At 46.2% G+C, this 22450-nt stretch overlaps 2 protein-coding genes across 5 annotated transcripts in view; both read left to right on the forward strand.

Moving 5' to 3' along the window:
- Positions 1–13860, forward strand: part of osbpl3b (oxysterol binding protein-like 3b) — a 28631-nt gene extending 14771 nt beyond the window's left edge. For 2 of the 4 annotated variants that reach the window (XM_076027610.1, XM_076027636.1), the window contains 20 exons: positions 527–580; positions 896–1009; positions 1272–1436; positions 1604–1727; positions 4097–4200; positions 4446–4535; positions 4643–4796; positions 6214–6344; positions 7768–7866; positions 8571–8708; positions 9418–9511; positions 9588–9832; positions 10470–10607; positions 10729–10792; positions 10872–10950; positions 11166–11310; positions 12134–12278; positions 12363–12489; positions 12795–12917; positions 13055–13860. In XM_076027610.1, the coding sequence (XP_075883725.1) occupies positions 527–580; positions 896–1009; positions 1272–1436; positions 1604–1727; positions 4097–4200; positions 4446–4535; positions 4643–4796; positions 6214–6344; positions 7768–7866; positions 8571–8708; positions 9418–9511; positions 9588–9832; positions 10470–10607; positions 10729–10792; positions 10872–10950; positions 11166–11310; positions 12134–12278; positions 12363–12489; positions 12795–12917; positions 13055–13151 (2430 nt within the window). In that variant the 3' untranslated portion in view covers positions 13152–13860. The remainder of the gene's footprint in view (positions 1–526; positions 581–895; positions 1010–1271; positions 1437–1603; positions 1728–4096; positions 4201–4445; positions 4536–4642; positions 4797–6213; positions 6345–7767; positions 7867–8570; positions 8709–9417; positions 9512–9587; positions 9833–10469; positions 10608–10728; positions 10793–10871; positions 10951–11165; positions 11311–12133; positions 12279–12362; positions 12490–12794; positions 12918–13054) is intronic. The other 2 variants (XM_076027619.1, XM_076027627.1) reach the window with 2 other exon arrangements.
- A 1476-nt stretch (positions 13861–15336) lies between these two features.
- gsdmeb (gasdermin Eb) lies at positions 15337–22371 on the forward strand. Its single transcript, XM_076027676.1, has 10 exons — positions 15337–15580; positions 16508–16712; positions 17297–17471; positions 18555–18675; positions 18760–18879; positions 19811–19938; positions 20037–20205; positions 21177–21250; positions 21347–21948; positions 22007–22371. The coding sequence occupies exons 1-9, from the start codon at positions 15376–15378 to the stop codon at positions 21563–21565; spliced, it is 1416 nt and encodes a 471-aa protein (XP_075883791.1). The 5' UTR covers positions 15337–15375; the 3' UTR covers positions 21566–21948; positions 22007–22371.
- The last annotated feature ends 79 nt before the right edge of the window (positions 22372–22450 follow it).

Here is a 22450-nt window from a genome sequence, read left to right on the forward strand (position 1 = left end):
TGTCCCACGGGTGCTTTAGACTCATCGTTCAGATGGACAAACATGCCTGAGGTTTCCTTGAGTCTTCCACCTCAAGGTTTCTCGCCGCTCTGAAATCTGCTGACGCGCCTCGTCCGTCTATTAACCTAATTGAATGAGCTTCCCCACCAGCACCCGCAGAGGAGTCGCATGCGGGCCCCCAGGGGTCGATGCGTGTCTCTGCGCTCGCTCTGAAAGGCTTTCACGGCGATGACGCCGCCCACATGTCTGGGTGATCCCCGCTAGGATGCATTAGCCAGCGGCCGCTCGGGTTGATGGTGCACCATACGTTTAGTATTGATCTGCAAGTCAGAGCTTCTCGGGTCTTTGTGCGCTCAACAAATTTGATATCCGGGCAAAGCGCCGGAAGAGAATCGCATCTTGCAAAGACGGAGGAGGAGAGAGATTCCAAACTCAGAGATGTCTGCGTCACACAAAGACACAGCAGGGATGTTGCACATAATCCTTTGTTTTTTTCGCTCACTGTTCTCCGTTCTTCCCCTTTCAGAGGTACTTCTTCCTGGACAAGGGCATCCTGAAGTACGGCAAGAGCATTGCTGATGTGAGTACAAAGACGACCCAATGACACGACAAGTGGCCACTTTATTAGGGAATAGTGAAGCTCGGAATTGAACCCACAACCTTCTTGCTGTGAGGCGGCAGCGGTAACCACTGCAGCACAGTGTCGCTGGAAAAAAATTCCATTAAACAGCAAAAAAGTCTTAAAACTCCATTCACGGTCAGGTGGAACACGTGATTGGAGACGTGCCCCCTGCACCGGTTTGTTTTGGTGTGTGTGCAGCCCACAGCTGCAGCAGTAGGAAGCTGCATTTCTGTTGCGTGCGCTGGCTCTTGACGTTGTGCGCTTGTCTCGCAGATTGAGAAAGGGAAGCTACACGGCAGCATCGACGTGGGTCTCTCCGTCATGGCCATTAAGAAGAAGGCCATGTGCATCGACCTGGACGCAGAGGAAAACATCTATCACTTGAAGGTAAAGTGCCATCAGGTCCACTGGATTACTGTCAATTATCCTCACTGACACGCCTGCGCTGAAATGACTTGAAAAGCAGGAGAATGGCTGTGTTTGTGTGCGTGTGTGTGTGTGTGTGTGTGTGTGTGTGTGTGTGTGTGTGTGTGTGTGTGCGTGTGTGTGTGTGTGTGTGCGTGTGTGAGTGCACGTGTGTTTCTTCACCTTGACCCCTTTTGTTTGTGCTCTCGTCCTCTTCCTGACTTCGGTCTGATTGCCTCTGCAGATGAAATCGCAGGAACTGTTCGATGAGTGGGTGTCCAAGCTGCGGCACCACCGCCTCTATCGGCAAAACGAGATCTCCATGTACCCCGGCGACAAGTCCTTCCACTATCCCCACTACTCGTCCCCGAGCTCCCCCAGCAAGGCTGAGAACGCGGCGCTCAGGAAGGTACAGTTTCCCTGCGCGACGAAATGACTGCGCAGAGGAGAAGAGAAGCCGCGCTGCCTCCCTTTTTGAAATATCAACTCCTTTGTATTCGCTTCTATGTCTGTGGCATTTTTCACAAGAGCAGAATGTCATTGAGGTGACCTTTGGGTCTCTTTGCTTCCACGCAGTGCGTGTCTATACGAAGACAGTCCAGCGTGCCATCTGCTGCCGCTCTCACTTTAAGCTGCAACAGCCAAGCCAAAGTGGCCGCCTGGCTCCAGTCATCTGACGACATGGACAAGTGCTCCAAAGGTGAGACAACAGCGCCGCCCCTCCTCCCGAGAATGGGAACTACAGTCTGTCTTGTGTCTTGTGGTTTGAGTGAAGACCGAGGAGCGATTACTGTGAAGGTTGGAAATTAGAGAGACAAAGTAAAAAGAAAAAAAATCCATTCAATAGTCCATTGGCTTTAGCCTGAACAGTAACTAAAGCCCGCAAAAGATGAACCTACTGTGGTATGTATAATCAGCAGTTATGAGAACAATCAATGTAATGAGATGAAACAACAGCATCATTCAAGTATTGCTCTATCTGCTGTAACTGCGCCCAACCCTTGTGCTAACCCAAGGCAACTAGACCAGCCTGCAGCGCGCAGCTATTTAAAGAGCTGCTCCAGGTGGATTAAGGACCAGCAGACTGGAGCAAAGAACTCCATTCCTTCCAATTCAGCCCTTCAGAAAGAGTTTCTCCTGCTGCCTGTTATTCATTGAGACTTGTTGACTGATGTCACTTTCATGGCCTTGTGCACTCAAAGTACAAAAGCGAGGAGCAGGTGTTCAACCCTGTGATGGCCCAGCTTCACTGTTTCATTACGCTGTAAATGCTGGGCATAAAATAAGGTAAAAAAAAAGCAGGAGAATCGCTGTGTGTGTGTATGTGCACGTGTTTCTTCACTTTGACCCCTTTTTGTTTGTGCTCTCATTAGTGTGTAGTTTATAAACACAGTGATATAATCTATTGGAAAATAAATTTGTGTTTTTTTTTATGAAACATCTACTAACCATTAAGCATGCTATCGATGAGCTTATTAATGAAGAGTAAAACATTTATAACAGTGTTTATAACTAATAACTATAACTGCACACTAATTAGTATTTATTAATGCTTAACTAATGCTTAATAGTGTGTACTTATTATAAATTGTAACCAATAATAATATTATTATAATACATACAAACCAAAATTGGTTCTGTAAACAAGCCACTGGATGTGCTGGATGCTGGGCAGAGTGAGAACACTGACCCCCACCAGCAGCTGATACACACAGAGAGGAGAAGAACGAGGGTTGAACGTGTGTAAAACAAAACGTCTAATTTGTCCACACAAGCTCATTAGCTTTGCAGGAATGCAGCATATCAACTTTTTCAGATATGGGTGGTGAGTAATCGGGAAACAATGTTCCCAGACTGTGACTGATCAGTCCAGTGTGGAGAAGAAGCCGCCTTGTCGGAAACCAGCAGCTCGCGTGTGAGCAGCTTGTCAGACAGCAGGCAGCCGAGTGGCGGCGGTGGCGGCGGCAGACAATGCCACCGCTTTTTGGCTCCTCCATCAGTGGGCGCGACGACAAAGAGTGGAATTGCCAAAAAATGCAGAATAATATTGGATGAGAAGGAGCTCCTTTTCCTGTTCATGAGTAGAATCTCGGGGGGATTTCATCGGGATGCGGACCAGTCGCTGAGCCCAGGACAGATCAAACTGAACACTGCATCAGCCTTGCAGGACCTACGGAGGCCTGACTTCACTACACAGACAGTCAGGCAGGGCCACGAGAATCCAGGATAGAAAAATGTGACAAAAGGCACGAAGTGGGCAAATTTGGAGCTCCGTCTCTGAAAAGATTTGTCTGCAGTGAGGCTGGAACCCCTCGACTCCGACACTCAGAACGGGAGGAACCGCCGGGGTGGAGAGCGAACCACCACCACCCTCCACCCCCAGGGGGCGAGGTCGTGACGTCTGACTGACGATGTGTCTCTACAAATTGTCTGGGAGCAGCTCTTCAGACAAAGGACGTGTCCACAGAGGCCGTCCAGCGTGCTCAGCACACAGCAGTCAGTCGTGTTCTTCCAGAAAAAACACTCTGGACCTCTCGCTTCTTCTGCCCCACCTTCTACTGGCTGCTCAGTACGACGGACCTTGATTCATGTCTGGATGGCTAGATTAGATAGAGAGAGCATGTGTATAAAATGACAAATATTGATATAATTGGCACATATATTCATAAAAAGATACAGTTTCCTGTGATAAATGACCGAAGTTTAAGATGATGTCACTACAGTCCTACAGTGCTGAAAACAAACATTTTTTGAACAGTTAAAAGATTTGAAAAAAAACATCAGCAACATCATTTCCTCAACCTTGAATGCCATTATATCTAAAGTCGGCAGCTTTAGGTCCTGATTTGTTGGAGCAGCTGGCCAGGAGGCATGTCCACCTGGATATCATATCTAGAGGCCAACATGTGTGAAGAAGCCATGGATCCCTCACCTGGAAGTGCAAAGAATTAAACTGAGACCAACACAACTTCTTTTGATTTGACTGTAAATGGACGCTGCAGTTGTTCACTGAGCCCTGAGCGCTGCCTTGCACTCATCACCACTTTCATGCTCTCCTCTCCGCCACAGATCTGTCCGTGTGCGAGGCCCACATCCTGGAACTCAGCCACCTTCTTCAGAGTATGGAGGTCCTGCATCGCACCTACTCGGCCCCGTCCATCCAGGCGCTGCAGGTCAGCACTTCAGTCGTCCTCAGTCATTCTTAGCTTTAGCTCCAGTCTGAGACGCTGTGCAGTAAATTTATCTCCATTCAAAACATTTTTTTTATTTATAGAACCCAACTGCTTTTATCATCCATCATTTCACGTCGGCCTCGAGACGTTCAGAGCTAAACATAGAACGTTCTCGCAGCCGCGATGATGAAAGCGTTTCCAAAAAAAGTACAAAATCTCGCCCTTCTGACTTCCGATTTATCCAGGCGTCAACGTTTGACAGCCCCAAGAAGGAAAAGAGGCTCCCGAGGAAATGGCGCAAAAACTACAACAAAGATGTCAAAGCAACTCTGCAGGTAACGTGGAGCTGACAGGCACGATGGGGAAGATTCATTTATATATTTTATGTATATCTTTTTTAGCTCAAGAGTTCAAACTCTACCTCTCCCTGCTGTTCTTCAAGGTACCCAGCTGCATCTCCTCCACCCGCCTGCACGCCTCCAACCCCAACCTCTCGTCGGCTGCGCTCGCCAGCGACAAGGTCGACCCCGAGTCCCTGGAGTCGGCGTTCGACGTGGCCAAGCTGCAGGAGGACTTCTGCCGCGTCGCCGCCAGCTGTGAGTGAGAAAACTCACCAACCTTTGTCTACTGTCAAAACTCATGCCGTGTTTCTCCATCCATCCATCCATCCATCCATCCATCCATCCATCCATCCATTGTCAGTACCCACTCCTTCCTGAGCTCCGGGTCACGGGGGTCTGCTGGAGCCTCTCCCAGCTTTCACAGGGCGAAGGCAGGGTGACACCCTGGACCAGTCGTCAGTTCATAATAATGAAAAATAGTCATTGTAAATTTTATTTATAAAGCACTGTTCATTGTGAAATCTCAAATAGCTACAGATAAAATAGAAAAAAAGGAAAAACAGTGTGAATCAAGACAATTTAAAACTTAAATTCGCAGGGCCACACAGAGACAAACGAAGGTGAACAACCATTCCCACTCACGGACAATTTAGAGTGTTCAATTGACCTCCCATGCATGTTTTTGGACTGTTGGAGGAAGCTGGAGAACCTGGAGAGAACCCAGCAGAACGTGCAAACTCCACACAGAAAGGTCCCAGGCCCAGAATCGAACCCACAGCCTTCTTGCCCCGCTGACCACTGCAGTGCCACTGTGTCGCCCTGCCCTGGGTTTCTCTTTCTAAATATGGAGTGACATGTTAGCTCAGTGGTCTTGAGGTAGAGTGTCTGAGACTGGTAGGTTGTGGGTTCGATCCCCGGCTGGGTCAGACCAAAGACTGTAACAATGGTAGCCACTGCCTGCCTGCCTGCTTGGCACTCAGTTCTCAGGGTTGGAATTGGGGGATTAGATCAGCCAATGATTCCCCAAGTTTTGCATCCTTCGGGATGTGACAATCACTGGGACTTTAACTTTAGCATTCCAAGTTTTAGCATAGCGACGGAAACTCACGCTGACGTCTGTCCGTCTGTCTGTCAGTCTGCCTGCTGTGTTACACGCGCGCGTGAGATAACCCAGCCGGGGTGTTTTTCCAATTAGCAGGAAGTGTAATAATGGCGACGCTGTGACAGCTGTTTATTGCAGATAAACGCTTGGCATTCATTAGGACGGTGGCGATGAACCCTGGGTGACGCGTTGAGCAGTTTCAACAAAAAAATGCCTGTTTCTAAATGGTTTCCTGCCCCTTTTAATGAAAATGTTTGTTTTTCCAATACCTGCCGCGAGACTCTGCGAAATTAGAATGATTTGTTGTTTCCTTAATGGCTTCGCTCTTGTTGCATCAAGCATAAGCTGTTAACTCATTTAAATGAATGCAAAAATAAAATTGCACCTGCTAAAATACTTTTTTTTTTTTTTTTTTTTAAAGTTGTCTTGATTTTAAATGTGGTGACAAAAAGATGCTGAGACACAGCAGATTTTTGTTGCTGTTGTTGTTTTTGACAGTTGACCGATCCCACACTAGACCTCTATGTGGGGAGACGCCTGAGATGATTTGGTTCTCTCCTCCCCCTGCAGTGCACACCACCATGAAGTCGGCTCTGAGCTCCCTCACCTCGGAGAGGGAGCGGCTCAGGCAGTGTGTGGATTATGAGACGTGTCCGCCCACCTCGCCGCAGGTCGTCGGCTTGAAGAACACGCTGGCCACGGTATGTTGGCCAGGACGCACCATAGATGTATTATAAGAACTGGATACCGCACTGGCGTTGTGGCGGTGCTGCCATTCTTTCTCCAGTGGCCGCTGGGGGTACTGCAGCCAAAACCTCATCCTGACCTTAAAGCATTTTTCCCCATAGAGTGCAATACAAAAAGAAACCCCTCTGAAACGGATTTCAGGACTATTACAACCTGAAACATGGTTCATAATTGTCTTTATAGTTGCATTTGTTTTTCTAACAAAAGTGATAAAGGTCAAAAAATCACCAGAAAAGTGTTTATTCCCAGCATGACATCTCAGCTCCTTCTGATTGGCTGATGCATCCTAATGCATTATGGGAGTCACGGAGGCATGGTGCGAAGTGCTTCATGCTCTATGGGTCGCAGAACGCCAATAGCCAAAAACTTTTACAGTGAAGTGAATGAGCCGCGATACTGTTTTGAACCTTGGGAGCTTGGTGTGCACACGTTCATGCACACACACACAAGCAAAGACATCATGTTGCAGAAGCAGAGCAGACACTCCACCTCAGTCATCGACTCCCCTCTCAGGTAGCGGGGGGGGGGGGGGTGACACCAACCCAGAGACCCTCTCTTTTCATCCGTCGTTTTATAAGTTTCACACCTACATACCTCCATCGTCACGCTGGCTTCTCTTTTGCGCCCACGCACTTCTTCTCTGGCCATATCTGGCTGCACCTGCTCCTCCGCCTAATTACTCAGCTTCTATCTGCACTGACTCACACCTGCTCTGCTGCCAGCGTGTGAGTGAGTGTAGCCGTTTCTGAGGGGCTGCTCCTGTTGCTTCTTGTTTCGTACCCGCTGTAAAAAGCTTAGTAACCTGCTTTATTAGGTGCAGAGCAGAAGCAAAAGGATCATTGCTTCAATTTAGCTCCAATATGAATGTCTGAAGCTGATTGAAAAACAATACTGCAGGGACTTGCCAGAAGTGAATACACATATTATTTTAAATCTATGATACCAACTCCAAAGCTTCCTGGTGAAGGTCTGCAAGATCCAACAGCTCAAAAAGCAGTTTGCAGTTTGCAGTATGCAGGAATCTTTTCAGGTTTTTCTCACTGTGTACTGCATGCAATTGCTCATGCAAGGTTTTTTTACATCAACAAACATACAGTGCAAATTTGTGTACACCAATAACAGACTTAACTAGAGATAACTTTGACTTTTTTTTTTTTTTGCATGTTTCAACAACGGTGAAAAGTGCCTGCAGTGAAAAGTCCCACACACAAAGCAACAGAAAGAGCTGCAGCCCTGGGAAGCACATTGAATAGTTAAAAAAAAACTGGCTTTTTGTGTGCTTTTTGTTGTATGTGCTCATTCGTAGTTTGACATCAGTCAATCGCGCTGCTGCTGCGACTGTGCCATCCACGCGCCTCACGTTGGTTGTGTTTCCAGGCTTTAGCCCAGAACTCTGAGCTGAGGGAGCGTCTGCGCAAGATTCACGCCGAGTCGCTCGTGGTCGAGCCCAACCACATAAATCTCACCGCTGCAAAGGTGGGTGCGGGAATGCAGCGACGACCCCCGACCCATCCCGACCCATCCCGACCCATCACGTGTTCATTCTCGGCCACCGCTTGTTTAACTGCATCCCCACAGACATCCCATTTCTAACTACTGAACCCACTGGCCGCGTTGTTTCCTTTGAACGCTCGCATGCCTCTTTTATTTGCACTGGTCTCCCGTCTGATCTGTGCACGATGCTCGTTGTGTGTGATGCTTCACGGTGCCGCTTCCCGAGGAGAAGCCCCTTTTAAACTACCTGCCACCGTTATTATCTTTGTTTCCAAGCTCTTCTGCTCGCATAATCCGATTTGCCGGCCACAGAGAGCGAGCTGATCTGCTTAATCACGTCCCTGGAAATTTGTCAAACACACAGTGTGAAGCAAAACGCTCCTCCTCCAGAGGGGGATTATCTCTGGGGCTAATTAGGCGGCTTCAGCAGCAGAAGGAGATGGACACTGGGCACTGGTGTGCGTTCAAGGGTTGGTGCGTGGCTCTGTGAAGTGCTGCATGTGTGGAGGTGGTTTTTGTCTAGCGGGACTGATGGGAAATCCACTTTGAATGTGCATGTTGATGGCGGAAGCCAGCTGCACTGGTTCAATCATAAAACAATTTTGTTTCAAGTAGAGGATGTGCCGACGAATACCAGGACAAAAAAAAAATGACTAAAAGAAAATTGCTCTGCTCTTCTCTGCCAGAAGCAGGATTCTGTGGACGGGTCCCCGGCCCTGGTGCACCAAGTGTCCAACGAGAGCAGAACTTCCATCACCGAGTCTCTGTCTGAGTTCTTTGACGCTCAGGAGGTCCTGCTGTCTGCCAGCTCCTCCGAAAACGAGGTGAGCCACGGGAGCAAAGCCGTCAGCATCGGCAGGTTCCCAGCAGTGTCCGGAAAACCGCTTGGAATGGTGCAGGGCCGTCGTCCGACAGCACTGATGCTGCGGGATGTTGTTGATGAAATTATGGTTATTGCTGCTGGCGCCTCCGCAGCAAGCAGGATGTTGGAATGCGGTTTCCTGATTGAATTATCGGCCGTCACGTGGCTTTTTATCCATCCTGTGTGGACCATCTGAGCTCAGTTTTTTTAAGCCCACTTTGACTCGCCCTGTTTCTGATTTCTGACTCATCTAATGTTGCAACCCGGCCTTCAGACTCCTCACACTCGTCCTCAGACAAGGACTCTTTTTCTTCAGCATGAGTCATGCACTCTTATCTTTTGATGGCCTGCATGTGATAGATCTATAATCTCCTCACAATAGAAAGAATTTTTTTTTTTTTTTTGTAGTAGTTGTCGGAAAAATCACATGAAACACATCATTGCAAAGTATTTTTAGTTCTTTAAAGCGTCCAATTTTGTTTGCTGTCACGAAATATTTTCCTCTCTCCTTCCTGATCACACGACCGCCGCAGAGGAAACTATTTCAAGAAATGAATTATTTAGTCTAAAAATACATGTGCAGATTTACCAGCAGTTCCAAGAGGATCATTTATCTCCAGCCTTTCAGATCATCTGCTGCTGTTTTACCTGAAATTGCTCTCTTTTTCCAGGTATCAGAGGATGACTCATACCCCAGCGATGTCAGTGATAACATTTCTATGGACAACTTCAGCAATGGGACGGAGAGTGACAGGCAAAACCCGGGTATATTTTCACATTTCTAACTCACACGTTGGAAAGACAGAATCTCATGAACCTGGTTGAACCTGTGTGTGGCCAGGCTGCCCGGTCAAGGGCTCCGTCCTGTGCCAGCGGAGGTCCTGCCTGCCCTCGCCGAGCCCCAACAGCAGCGCCGTCAGCCTGTGGAACATCCTGAGGAACAACATCGGCAAGGACCTCTCCAAAGTCACGATGCCCGTGCAGCTCAACGAGCCGCTCAACACGCTGCAGAGGCTGTGCGAGGAGCTGGAGTACAGCGAGCTGCTCGACAGGGCCGCCGACACACACGACCCGTTTGAACGCATGGTGAGGCGGCGCCAGGGATCCTCGGATCGGAAAAGGTCCATTTTCAGTGCGAGTAACGAGTTCGGTGAAGCAAAGCAGGAAAGCTTGCAGAGATGAAGGCGCTTCTCTTGTCTGCAGATAGAAAATGTTTCATCATTTCCAGCTGCAGACTGAGAGACAGTGGAAGTGGAAGCTGAAAACTGTTCTCAGTGCTTGTGAGATCATTGTGTTGAAGGGTTCGGCACGAGGAAACAGCAACGTAAATCAAAGTCCGCTGAGCTGCCTGCTTTGTCAAATGCAGAGTAGACACAAAAGGATAATTGCTTCAATTTAGCTCCAATATGGATCTCTGAAGCCCGGCTAGTTGGGTGTTGGCCTTCACCGTTCAATACAGGAGCTTTCAAATCTGGTTAAAAAAAAACAATGCAGAAGATCAGAATGGGGTCTGGCTTAATTGAATACATAGTTATTTTAAATCTAGGATGCCACATCCAAAGCTACCTGGTGAAGGTCGACTAGAACAGCTACAAAAGACCTTTTTCAGGTTTTTCCATTGGGAACTGCATGAAATTACTTGTGCAAGTGTATTGTTTTTGTACATCAATAACAGTGAGATCGTTGTTTGCATGTTTTAATTACACAACTGTCTGCTTCTCAGGTGTACATAGCTACTTTTGTCGTGTCGGGCTACGCATCCAGCTACTACAGAACTGGTGGGAAACCTTTCAACCCCATCCTGGGAGAGACTTATGAATGTGACCGGCCAGATAAGGGGTTTCGATTTGTTGCAGAGCAGGTATGCACCAATTTCCAAATTCTGCTTCACAATTAATCACAATATTGCCGTGATTGTGACCTATTGCATGAATTCAGAGACTGTCAGTGACTCACCTGAACCTCACCTTTGTCAATACCAGGTCAGCCATCACCCACCGGTCTCAGCTTGTCATGCAGAGTCGAAAAAATTCACCTTCTGGCAAGGTAGTGGAGTGGAGGTATTGATTGTCGGATAAGTTGAAATACCTTCTTTCATGAGTTTGGTTGCTGTTTTATTCTACAGATGTGAGGTGTAAGAACAAGTTCTGGGGAAAATCCATGGAGATTGTTCCAGTGGGCACCACCCATGTAAATTTGCCAGGGTGAGAATCTGCTGTCTCACTGTGGACAGCACAGCACACACACACACACACGCACACGCACACGCACACGCACACGCACACGCACACGCACACGCACACGCACACGCACACACACACACACACACACACAGCAACAACAGCAACAACAGCAGCAATGACAATTAAAGTGCAGTATCCAGAGGTGCCATTGTCATCTTTCATCTCCTCCCACTCAGAAGTGGAGACCACTACGAGTGGAACAAGGTGACATCCTGCATCCACAACATCCTGAGCGGCCAGCGCTGGATTGAGCACTACGGGGAGATTTCCATCAGGAACAGCAGCAGCGATGTCTGCCACTGCAAGATCACTTTTGTCAAGGTGTGGTTTTGTGAGCTGCTTTTCTGACTTGAGTCAGTTTTATAAACATCCTTCCAGTGGTGGCTACACAACAGTGCACCATCTCTGGAGGAACACTGCACAGACAAGTTAACCTATGATACAACTGCAATCCAACTTTGAACCTCTTGGAGGCAGTCAATGAAGATACAGGAGGGATCAAGCTGCACGTTTTCACTCTGTTTCAGGGTGCACAGTTGAGTTGAACTATTTAACAAATGAAATGAGTTAATGGTTGCCATGGTTACTCAATTATAGATAGATAGATAGATAGATAGATAGATAGATAGATAGATAGATAGATAGATATCTTTTGAAAAATAAACCCTTTCTTCTCCACGAAACTTTATCGTTATATCTAAAAAAAAAAATGTTTAAAAAAAAAAGTCCTCTGCAGCAGAATCACGTTCACTTGCCGCCCTCATATATCATAGCACGCTGTCAATTTTAATGACGCGTGAGTATAGGCTATGCATATATACATCTTGTGTGCCTTCATTAGCCCTGCTGCCCTCCTCATCTCCATGCCAGCTCCTCCACGTCCCCACTGTTCCACGTTGGGAAGTCTCTCCCCGGAGAAGGTTAATTGCTTTAACGTGCGCCCATTTGCGAGACCTCCTGAAGCTGTGCAGCTCGTCAAGACCAAACATGTCAGGAGACATTATGGATCCTTGTGTCTCATTAAAACTCCTCAGCCCAGCAACATCCGCATACTGGCAACAGGTCGCCATCGTGATCTCTGTGAACGCTCTCTTGTGAGTGTTTTTCTGCAACTCTTTTTTTTGTCCCCCACTGTCCTTTGCAGGCCAAGTACTGGAACTCGAGTGTAAACGAGGTGGAAGGAACCATCACAGATAATAAAGGGAAGGTGATCCACAGACTCTTTGGGAAGTGGCACGAAGCAGTTTTCTGCGGCGCGCCGCCCTCAGCCACGTGCATCTGGAGAGCAAGTACGATCCTCTTCGCACTGAAAAAGTCTTTATTTATATATGATCCATTTCTCTCACATGTGTGATCTTTTGTGTGGCGTGCAGGTGCCATGCCGGTGGACCACGAGCAGTACTATGGATTTACCAAATTTGCCATTGAACTGAATGAGCTGGAGCCGTCCGTCAAACTGCTGCTGCCACCCACAGACACGAGACTGCGTGTGGACCAAAGGTCAGGGAAGCTAAGAATCCATTAGTGCTACTGCTTCTCAGTTTTTTAAATGCAAATGTTTTAATTGTGGGTAATTATTTTGAGGAATATGGTTAAAACGTATTTTTCGTTACGCTGGTAAACTCTTCTCTCCTGCCATGTAATTCCGCACTCTCCCTGCACCGCTTCCGTCTCCGTGCAAATTGTTATTTCTGTCTCCTAACGTTCAATTAAATGATTTGAGCCAATCTTCATTAGTGAGGATTAAGTTAATTTGAATATGGAAGACGCAGACTTAATTGTGTTTTGTACAATCTATCCGGCAGGCTGCTGGAGGAGGGAGACCTGGAGGCTGCAGAGGAGCAGAAGCAGCGGATCGAACAGCTGCAGAGGGACAGGCGTCGGGTGCAGGAGGAGGGCGGCCTCACGCATCAACCCAAGTTCTTCAGGTAGCATCAAGGAACATCACCATTTTAAATCCCAACACTAAACCTAACCTCAACCGTCTCAGCTTCACTGCCTTTAAAATATTAGCCTTCTCTTTCAATATAATTCAGTTCTCTTTTATTCAAATCTACCACTACAGGAAGTCAAAGGATGACACCTGGGTGAGCAACAACACGTACTGGGAGCTAAGGAAGGACCCCGGCTTCTCCCACCAGGACTTCCCCACGCTGTGGTGACCTTTGACCTGCTGATCATGCACATCTTTTCAACCTGCACAGCCTCTCCGCTCCCCCTCCCCCATGATACCAGGCTGGTTCTGGTTGACGTCCGCCTTCAGTGTCATCATCTATGTCTTCTTTACTGCAGTTTTATTGCCTTAATAGTGAAAAATGCTCACTCTTTTATTCTGTTTATGCAATCATGTCATGAGAATGTTTATACATTTTGGCATACACACATCATTTTCAACCAATGTATGACACTTTATCTAAGGATGAAAAATGTAACTAACCGTTGAACACAAACGTGCTGAGGGACTGGTCACTGGTCACTGTCGTCTTATCATGGGCATCGTCTACCTCTGAGTTAAGCTAGCCATGACACGCCATTGATTTATTGTACCAAGTGTGATATTTATTCTGCACCTGCCTGATGCCTTACTCATGCCATACTCCTTCAAGAACGATTGATGCATTTTTAAAATTAGGTTTTGTGAGGAGTTTTTAGAATCAAACAGGAATCGTCTGTGTGATATTTAAATCCCTCCCTCTGTTGCTTTCTATTATGGTCATCACACGCTTTATTGCCACAACTGTGGGGGTGTTGGGAGGGTGCGTAGCAGAACATCAAATCTGCCATTGCACCAATTTCTACATGGTTTTGGGGGCTTTGAAACAAAAAGTAGACAAATGCTCTGTGAACTCAAATAAACTTGCAGATGCTTTATTTTTGTTGTATTTATTTGTGCGACGACTGAGAATACTGATTTGTCAGAAATCCAGCTTCCGCTGTTCATGTGGCAACCAGAAATGAAAATACCAGGGTCAGCATATTCTTTTTATGCCTACAAATGAGGATGTTCTCATTTGGCACATTTTGACTTAAGGCTTTTTATGATATTAGTAACACAAAGTGTGACTTTCCTAATATAACGTCTCTTTGAAAATAGGTAACCTACTCGGCACTGTTAGCTGTTTTCCTGGGTTGTCCAAAAGAACTTTTTCTTTTTCTTTTTCTTTTTTTTTTTTAACAGTTTATGTGGTGATAGTGACTGAGCTGTAACACTGCTGGTCAGCATCAGAAAGATGCCTGTGCATGTGGCGGTCTCAGAGGATGCAACTCTTAGCCGTCACCAACCAGGAAGTGGTTTCAGCGCAATGTGTGTCATCACAAACCGCTTATTTCCAGGGCTTCTTTCGAATGTGGAGCACGCAAAAGAGGTACAAGTTGGACTTGTTGTTTCATAGCTGTGGATTTATATATATAAAAAAAAAAAAAAAAGCAAATAAAATAGAATACATGTAATGAAATAGAAAATGACACTTTTACCAATGTGTGTACAAAAAAACAGAAGCTACCAACCCATCAGAGAACATTGTGTTCTACCCCACATCCTTAAAAATGTCAAACGCTTATTTTGGGTGGCCACCAGGTGGCAGTGTAGGTGCAAATACAGGTGTTAAAGTTTCCTGTCACAGATTTCTATCGCCGCTTCAGGAGGAGATTTGTAAACACGGCCATGCCCAATGTGAAAATGACACTGATTCCACTCCGAGTGAAAGATCACTCTCACTCTCTCACTCTTCTCACACATGTTCAGTTCCCATTTTCAGTTATCATTGTGAGGAGATAATTACAGTCGCGCATCTTTTATTTCAGTTTAATGAAAGGAGGTCGATCACGTTTGGTAAATATAAGGCGTCTGGGGAGGAGGGTTTAAAAACTGGGCCTGAATGAATGATGGTTTGTTTTGACAGGACATCACAGCTTCCTGTCTTGGAAATGGGGGGGCGGGGCCTCAGGAGTGTCTTTTGTCCATAGCTGCAGTTCACTGACTGACTGTCGAGACAACAGATGAGAGGAACCGCTGTGGACTGAGCCACCGAGTGCAGCGGCTCCTTCCTCCCCTTCACCGGAGCTTTGTGGTGAGCGCTTCGTCAACTCCCTCCTTGCCGCTTTGCACCTTCTGCGCGGAGTCTAATGGTCTTTGTCGCGTCAAACTGAGGGCTGGGATGCAACCGGCCGGCCGGGTGTGTCTGTTAGCAGGCAGCTAATGAGTCATGAGGACGACACGAGTGTTGACACTATAAATGCCTCTGTTTTGTTTTATCAGTCAAACGTGAAAATTGACACCGGCCCCGCAAGGTTGATTTGTCTTTCTCACAGAGACTTCTTGGTGTTTGCTTCAGCTCAGCTTCAGGCGCTTCGCACCTTTTCGCGGAGGAAACGTTGGATCGCGAGATGTTCGCCACGGCCACCAGGAACTTCGTGGAGGAGGTGGACCCCGACGGAGGGCTCATCCCCGTGTCCAGCCTCAAAGACTCCATCTCCGTGCTGTCGGTGGTGGTGAAGCGCAAGAGGTTCTGGCTGTGGCAGAAGCCCAAGTACATCCCCACTGACTTCAAGCTGAACGACCTGCTGACGGGAGACGAGCCGCTGACCCCGGGTGAGATGAAGAGGCCATGTTCAGTGTTTCAGGGTGGCAAGCAGCCTCATGCAGTATCAGTCATGATCCTACAGTCCCGGTACAGACACTTTGCAACAACGCGTGTATCCCGATCAGTGTCAGTGGGGGAAAGTGCGTCCTTATTTTTGCTCAACTGCTTTTCATCAAGAGCGTGCAGGAGATCCGCGCTTTGTGATGTCGCTTAGGGATCTCTCACTCTGGCCACAAGTTAGAAACAGCACGCTTTGTGACGTCGCTTAGGGATCTCTCACTCTGGCCACAAGTTAGAGACAGCACGCTTTGTGACGTCGCTTAGGGATCTCTCACTCTGGCCACAAGTTAGAGACAGCACGCTTTGTGATGTCGCTTAGGGATCTCTCACTCTGGCCACAAGTTAGAGACAGCACACTCAGCCAAGTGTCTCTTCTACAAAAGAGGATTAGGGCCACGAGAAGGATTAACCCAGTTACCCACAGTTAAAAGTAAACTGCTGAAAACAGGTGTATCCCAGGTGTTTACGTCAACTTTATTCTCAAAATTTTGATTTTAATCTTGAAATTTCACCTTTATTCTCGAATTGGAAACTTGGAGAAAAAAAAATTCTATTGTCATTTTTTTTCTCTTGTTGTGGCCCGAATCCTCTTCCGTACTCTTCTGCTTGCTTTACCTCTAAAAGAAATAAAGACTAACATGAATATAATACAGTTTAGTTTAAGTGCCAGTGATTATCACATACGAAAGGACATCAGACCTTTAAATCTTTATGATTGCAAATTTGCAGGTTAGATTGTAAAAATTTGATCCAACACTTAAGTAAACTTCCAAGACCTGCATGTGTTGTTTTTTTGTTTGTTTGTTTTTTATGATAAGACATTTGACAGAGAACTGCAGAGATGCATTCATTGGTGATTTTGAATCGGCCTGCAGGTATCGCAGCGACAGAGTTCATCAAGTACAACGGGACGTACGGCGGCAACATTGAGGGGAATCTGAACGCAAATTTCGGCCAATCAAAGGTCAACACCGATGTGACGGTGACGGGAAAAGATTCCTCCAAGCTTCAGTCGGCTTTAGGCAGTTTGAGGAAAGAGGAGCTGGACGTGCAGAAGCTGCTGCAGGACTGTAAAGACAGGTTTGTTCCCTCTGCCTGCAGCTCCTGTCCTGGTAGACCCACGCCAAGAGACCTGCGGACACCACGACTGAACTTTGTCTAACCATAAAAAACATTCAACTGAAATTCTACTGTTGATGATTAACAGACACAACCGGTAGTTCTCTGTTATAAGTCGACCAATTTAATTCCAATGTAATCGGGAATGTTTTTGATATTTTCAACATCATCAGCCATGACCAAGGCAAATATATTACTGAAATAATATAAATAATAAAAATATAAAAATACAATATTAAAAAAAATATATATATGTTGGCAAATTGTTGCCTGAAGTTTGTAAAATTGTGTTTTTTCAAGAAGATGCTGAATGATTCTCTTGCTTAAAGTTATTTCTTCAGTTGTAGACATTTTAATTTCAATTCTTGAAAAGGGACAAGGCACATTTTATTTTTTTTCTTCTGATAAATGTATACGGTTATCAATAGTATTATTATCAATATATCCATCAGTTTTATTTTGTCGTAGCAAACAACTCTCTAAATATTTTTTTACATTATCTTTATGTTTTTTCTTTGAAATCTTGTTGATTGGATCTATGTCAGAACGCTGGACATGACGCACGCGCTGGTCAAGCAGACCAAGGAGAGGCAGAGACAGTCTTTCGGGATTGTGAAAGAGCGCATCACCAACACCCAGCTGTGCTCGGTCATCGAGGACAAGCAGCAGTCGGGCCAGTGTGGAGGAGGACTGAGTCTCTGTGGGCCCCAGAACCAAAAGGTACTGAAACAACTGGTGTGATGAAATGTCAGGGGAAAAGGTTTCGTCACTACCAGCGACAGAGTGAAGTGTTTTTTGTTTTTTGGGGGGTTTTTTTGGTACTTTGCCATGTTTTTTGGTTTCCCCCTGACTTCCCGCGTTTGTGAGAATCACTTTCAGTTGTGCACCAACAGTGAACTACAGTGGTTGGTAGCGCTGCACAATACATCTTAAATTCATCGATGTCGCAATATCAACCTGTGCGATAGACATATCGTAAACGCTGCGATGAATACTGCATTCGCTAGATGTAAAGAAATTTGGCCAATCAGATGGAGCCTTAGTGCGTTCGATACCCGCCTCCAAGTACCTTGCTGCTTTTGGTTGAGTTCGCAAACCATGTGGAGCGAGTGAGGGGGGCGGAGTCATGGCGGAAGCGACAGAGACACACGAGGAAAATGTGGGCGGAGAGGAACTGGAGCGCGATACAACACCGGTGTTCTGTCCGTACTGGTCCTCAATTTAACGTGTTTCCTCACCGAACAGCTGCAGATGTGCTTCACCACCGGCAGCGGATTCGTCAGAAATTCACAAACATACACAACATATTACTGGCGGTTTCACTGTCCTAGACCACATCCACCACAGCCAATATACTCTCGCACGTGAGCAGTGAGCAGCGAGCGCTATGTGCTAGTGACCTACAAAAATGGGTGGAGGGAAATTTTGGTCAAGCTTGATTTTATTTCACCCAAATAAAAAACTCAGCTGTGAGCTACCAAGACTCACAGCCAGCACGGCTGTCTTCGGGTATTAGTAAATGAAGCCAGCATCCAGGTAACACTGTATACTTATTTGTTTATTTATCGCAAGTCATATCGTCATCGCAACACACAACAGCATTATCGCACATTTTCCTAATATGGTCAGATTGCACTGGGCTTATCACAAGATCATACATCTTACCAGAGTTACAGGTCCAGTGTGTAAAATTTGGCTTGATTTATGATTTTTACATTGGTAAAAGCTTAACGTACTGCCCATAAATTCCTGAACGTCTTTGAACTTTACATTGTGCTTGGTTGTATTGTCACGACTTCACAGTTCTCACTGAAAGAGACTGGCAGCCTGGGCAACGACAGCAACGTGACCATGGAGATCCCGGTGGGCACCACCCTGGCCTACGTCCTCATCGAGCTGGAGATCAAACACGACGGACACTTTGGTGAGAAACCGGCATCAATCAGCATCGTCCACACCTCTGCACGTGGTTGCTTTGCTAAAGCCCAGCACCCTGTGTCCCCTGCAGAGCTGATGGTGATGTCGGGCAGCAGCGGAGGCTTCGAAGTAGACGGCCCCAAGCGCGTGGAGCTGCTGGTCGTCTCTAGAGCTCCGCCAGGCACGTCTGTAAATGAGCACCTCAGTCTGGGTAAATGACTGTTTTCTTCAGGCAGACAAAAAAGTGGCCATCTGCTTGTGGTGACACGGCTCGCAGATGAATGTTGCTCTACAGGTTCAGTGCTGCAAGTATCTCATCGGCACAGTGTCATAAAAATACATTCTTTGACCCTACAGTGTGTTTTACTGGAGGTTGGTCCTGGTCTCCAGACCACTGTTTAAGGGTCTTGTTCTCGTCTCGGAGTCGGAGGCATTTTTACTGGGTTTGGTCTTGGTCTCGGACTGGACGGACTCTAGATTTTCGATGCAGACCAGTCAAGACTCAGTCAACACTGTAATGACACCATAATAACAGAAAAGAATCCAGCTGCTGCTGTTTTACGCTCTGTTGGTGACACCCAGAGTGACACCATGCCCCCTTTTTCCTACTTCAGTCATTTTTTAATTTTATGAAGCAAAGTTGTTTTTTTGAAAAGAGCTGTTTGATTTAGAAGCAAACTTGAATTTAAAAAACAATCCTGGTCATTTTTTTCCTGTTTTGTTGTTATTTTTCTTTGATATATAAAGTCTTGGGGTGAATTCCAATTCCTCCCTTGACCCTTAATCTCAACCCTCAATCTCAAAAATGCGCGCTCCCGCGAAGTATTTTCTTAGTTAATAAAGATATAAATATTACCAAACCATTTTATTGTCTTAGTTTAAGACTTTTTTTTATGAATTATTGACATTTACGATGTTTGTCAGCCAGACCGGCGGTCCCGGCTTCACGTTACTCGTATACCTTGTTGTGTAGCGACGGAGGACTTCTTCCCTCTTGGTGTGGTCGTGGCCACAACACTACCTACAGTGCATCTCTGGGCAGTTCCCTGTTGTTTTCCTCCTACACGCAAAACACTTCGCCTTTTGCTTGCAGATGTAAAATGATTCAGTCCGATGCTTTATTTCTCAATTTCCTGTGGCAGAACTGGAGCCCATCAATAAACACTTCCAGTTGCTGGCCGCCCTCCCTCCCACCAGCAGGTCGGCTCTGCTGCAGCACATCACCAAGGTGATGGAGGACCAGGGCGCCGTCGCTTCTCTAGAAAGTCTGGTATGTGGCAATAGAGCTTCTCCTTCTTCTTCTTTTGATGTCAAAAACATGGCAACAGCATCTGCAGCTTGTGTCATCTGTGTCCTACCTGTGCTCAGCTGGAACAGATGTGCCAGAACAGGAAACCCTCCCTGTCCGAGGCCGCGACCACAGACGCTCAGAGAGAGAACATTCAGGCCATTGTGGGTCTTCTGGAGGATTTGTCACAGGCAGAGGAGGCCACGTCAGCGCTCAAAGCTCTCCACCTTCTCGCTGGAGCCATGGATGGTGAGCAAGCTTTGCTCGCTGCATTTATTCTCCCATATTCATCAGTGTTTTCTAAAAAATGGGTCTTTAGCCCATCAATGACTGGCCAAGAAATGAGAAAAGTTCATTCTTTACTTGCCGCTTGCTCCACTTTTTCAAAAGTGTGATAAAACACGCAGCTCTATCAGCTGTCTGTGATGTAATAAGGGGCACTGATAGCTTTTCCACGTTATTGACAACTCCTCCAGCCAGGAGTTTGTTTTTCTCCCTCCGAGGCCACCTTGTTTTTGTTGTCTTCCAAATATGTGGGAGGATTTTAATGGGAAGCGAAAACTGCAAACACAGGGCTAAATGTATTGTTTTCTGGATATCTATAGCATTTTTGCTTTGACTAGCTGCGTTTCCATGACCCCTAGAATTGCGCAAAACCTAAATATGGCAATAAAACTTGGTGATGGAAACACAGCTCAACTTGGAAAAACCTCTCAAATATGGCTAAAAGATTTCAACGCTCTCATGAGGTGGTTTTTCACACGTACCCATATGGAGGTAGATCGCAAAAGTGTCATGGAAACACTTTTTTCACATCGACACGTCAGCAGACGTGACATACGGGGTCACGTGACCAAGTGAAAATGGCACGTTATGATTGGACGGAGGAGGAGACAGAATATTTTTAGTAATCAAAGATAAAAAAGGTAACAAGAATTCTTGACAGCAAACTGAATTAAGAAGTAAAAGAATTACGGCTTACGCTTATCGCAATTGTACTTTGTCGAAATTTGAGAAATATTGCTTTTATTTTGCAAAAAAAAACTGTAAAGGAAACGCAGCTCCAAATAGTCAGTGGGTACTCCACTGAAGTTCTAAATGGGGAAAAACATAATAGTAACAATGTGCAGCTTGTAGCTTTTCAAAATCCAGCAAAGTTGTTGCAGCGAAGCAGATGTCCTGAAGCCGCAGTTTTCAGCATCATGTTCTTCATCTTGCAGAGATGACGGATGACTGTCTGGCCTCCTTGAGGAGCTGCTGCAGCCCTGCAGTGTTGCCCAGTCTGGAGCTGCTGGTTAGTAAAACCGCACACGCACACGCACAGCTCGACAAGTTGGACAAGAGTTTCTCTTCGTCACGGTTACGTCACGCTCCTCTCTCGCTGTGCCAGGTGCGGTGTGTGTCGGGGGACGGGCAGGTGCCTCTGAGCAGCGTCGACTTGCCTGGCGACGCGTACAAAAGGACTGAACGACTGTTTGCCTCCTCCAACGTGTCTCTCAAGAGGGACGGGGAAACCCTGAGGACGGAACTCAAGCAGCAGGCGGGAAACCTCCCTCTGGTGCTGTGCATCGCTGTCAGAGGTCTGGCCTCCCTCGCTCACACTGAGTGACACCTGCAGGTTCACCTCCTGCAGCGCCGGCAAGCCCACCCCTGAAGGATGCAGCCCATGCAGAGTTGAAATGTGAGCAGTGAAGCCTGCGTCTGGCAGCACTGCATGGGGAAATAGCATTTGTTAGTGAAATTGTGGTATTTTTTTTATCAGTGAGTCCAGGTGGTGCTTTTGTAAAGGGTCTAAAGTGGTGAAGGATTCCTTCAGGTTGGGGCTTACATGTCTTCATTGTTGAGCAGGGTTTTTTTTTTAAAGATTGCCCCACGCCCTTTTTTAATGATTTGTATGAGAAGAAATCAGTTGATATGCTGAAAGAAGTCATTTTTACACTTTTACTCTGTGACAATCATAGTGCACAGTTTGCGAAAAAAAAATATGAAAAGGTGCTCTCTCCTAAGATCACTGTTTTGAAAGACTGGCCACATTTCAAGTGGATAAAAGTCAGATTCTGTTTTTTTGGATTTGTAATTTTCCAGAAATATTTGTAATTGTCAACGGGCTTCAAAATATGATTCAAATATTTTATATTAGTGACAGGGTCATTAAACCCTGTATGCAGGTCAATGTATTTATCCATAAACCAGCAAAGTGTTGGGCTACAGTTGTGCCTTTTCAATTTCTAAATGTTTTTGTTCTTTTTGTCTTGTGTGCAGCTGTTACTATATTTATCAGCTCAGAACAACCAAAATTGCTTACACTCTGAGTGTATAATATTTTTTCAGCAACGTAACAAGAGAATACTCTTGCCTTGTATTCCCCCTCCGATGTTTACTTTGATTTTCCTGCAATAAAAAATTTGAAAAGTTTGTCTAAAAAAAATTAATTTATTTCGACAGCTGAAAATACATTTGACGTACTGTAAATATACAATTTTTAATGGGTCAA

Source organism: Nelusetta ayraudi, unplaced genomic scaffold (assembly GCF_046127955.1).
Source record: "Nelusetta ayraudi isolate G7.1 ecotype Tasmania unplaced genomic scaffold, CSIRO-AGI_Nayr_v1 ptg000003l, whole genome shotgun sequence".
Taxonomy (NCBI): domain Eukaryota; kingdom Metazoa; phylum Chordata; class Actinopteri; order Tetraodontiformes; family Monacanthidae; genus Nelusetta; species Nelusetta ayraudi.

Coding starts and splice junctions, on each gene's coding strand:
- gsdmeb (XM_076027676.1), top strand. CDS start 15,376: ATGTTCGCCACGGCCACCAGGAACTTCGTGGAGGAGGTGGACCCCGAC. Junction 20,206..21,176: donor TCTCGCTGGAGCCATGGATG/GTGAGCAAGCTT, acceptor TTCATCTTGCAG/AGATGACGGATGACTGTCTG. Junction 21,251..21,346: donor TGCCCAGTCTGGAGCTGCTG/GTTAGTAAAACC, acceptor TCGCTGTGCCAG/GTGCGGTGTGTGTCGGGGGA.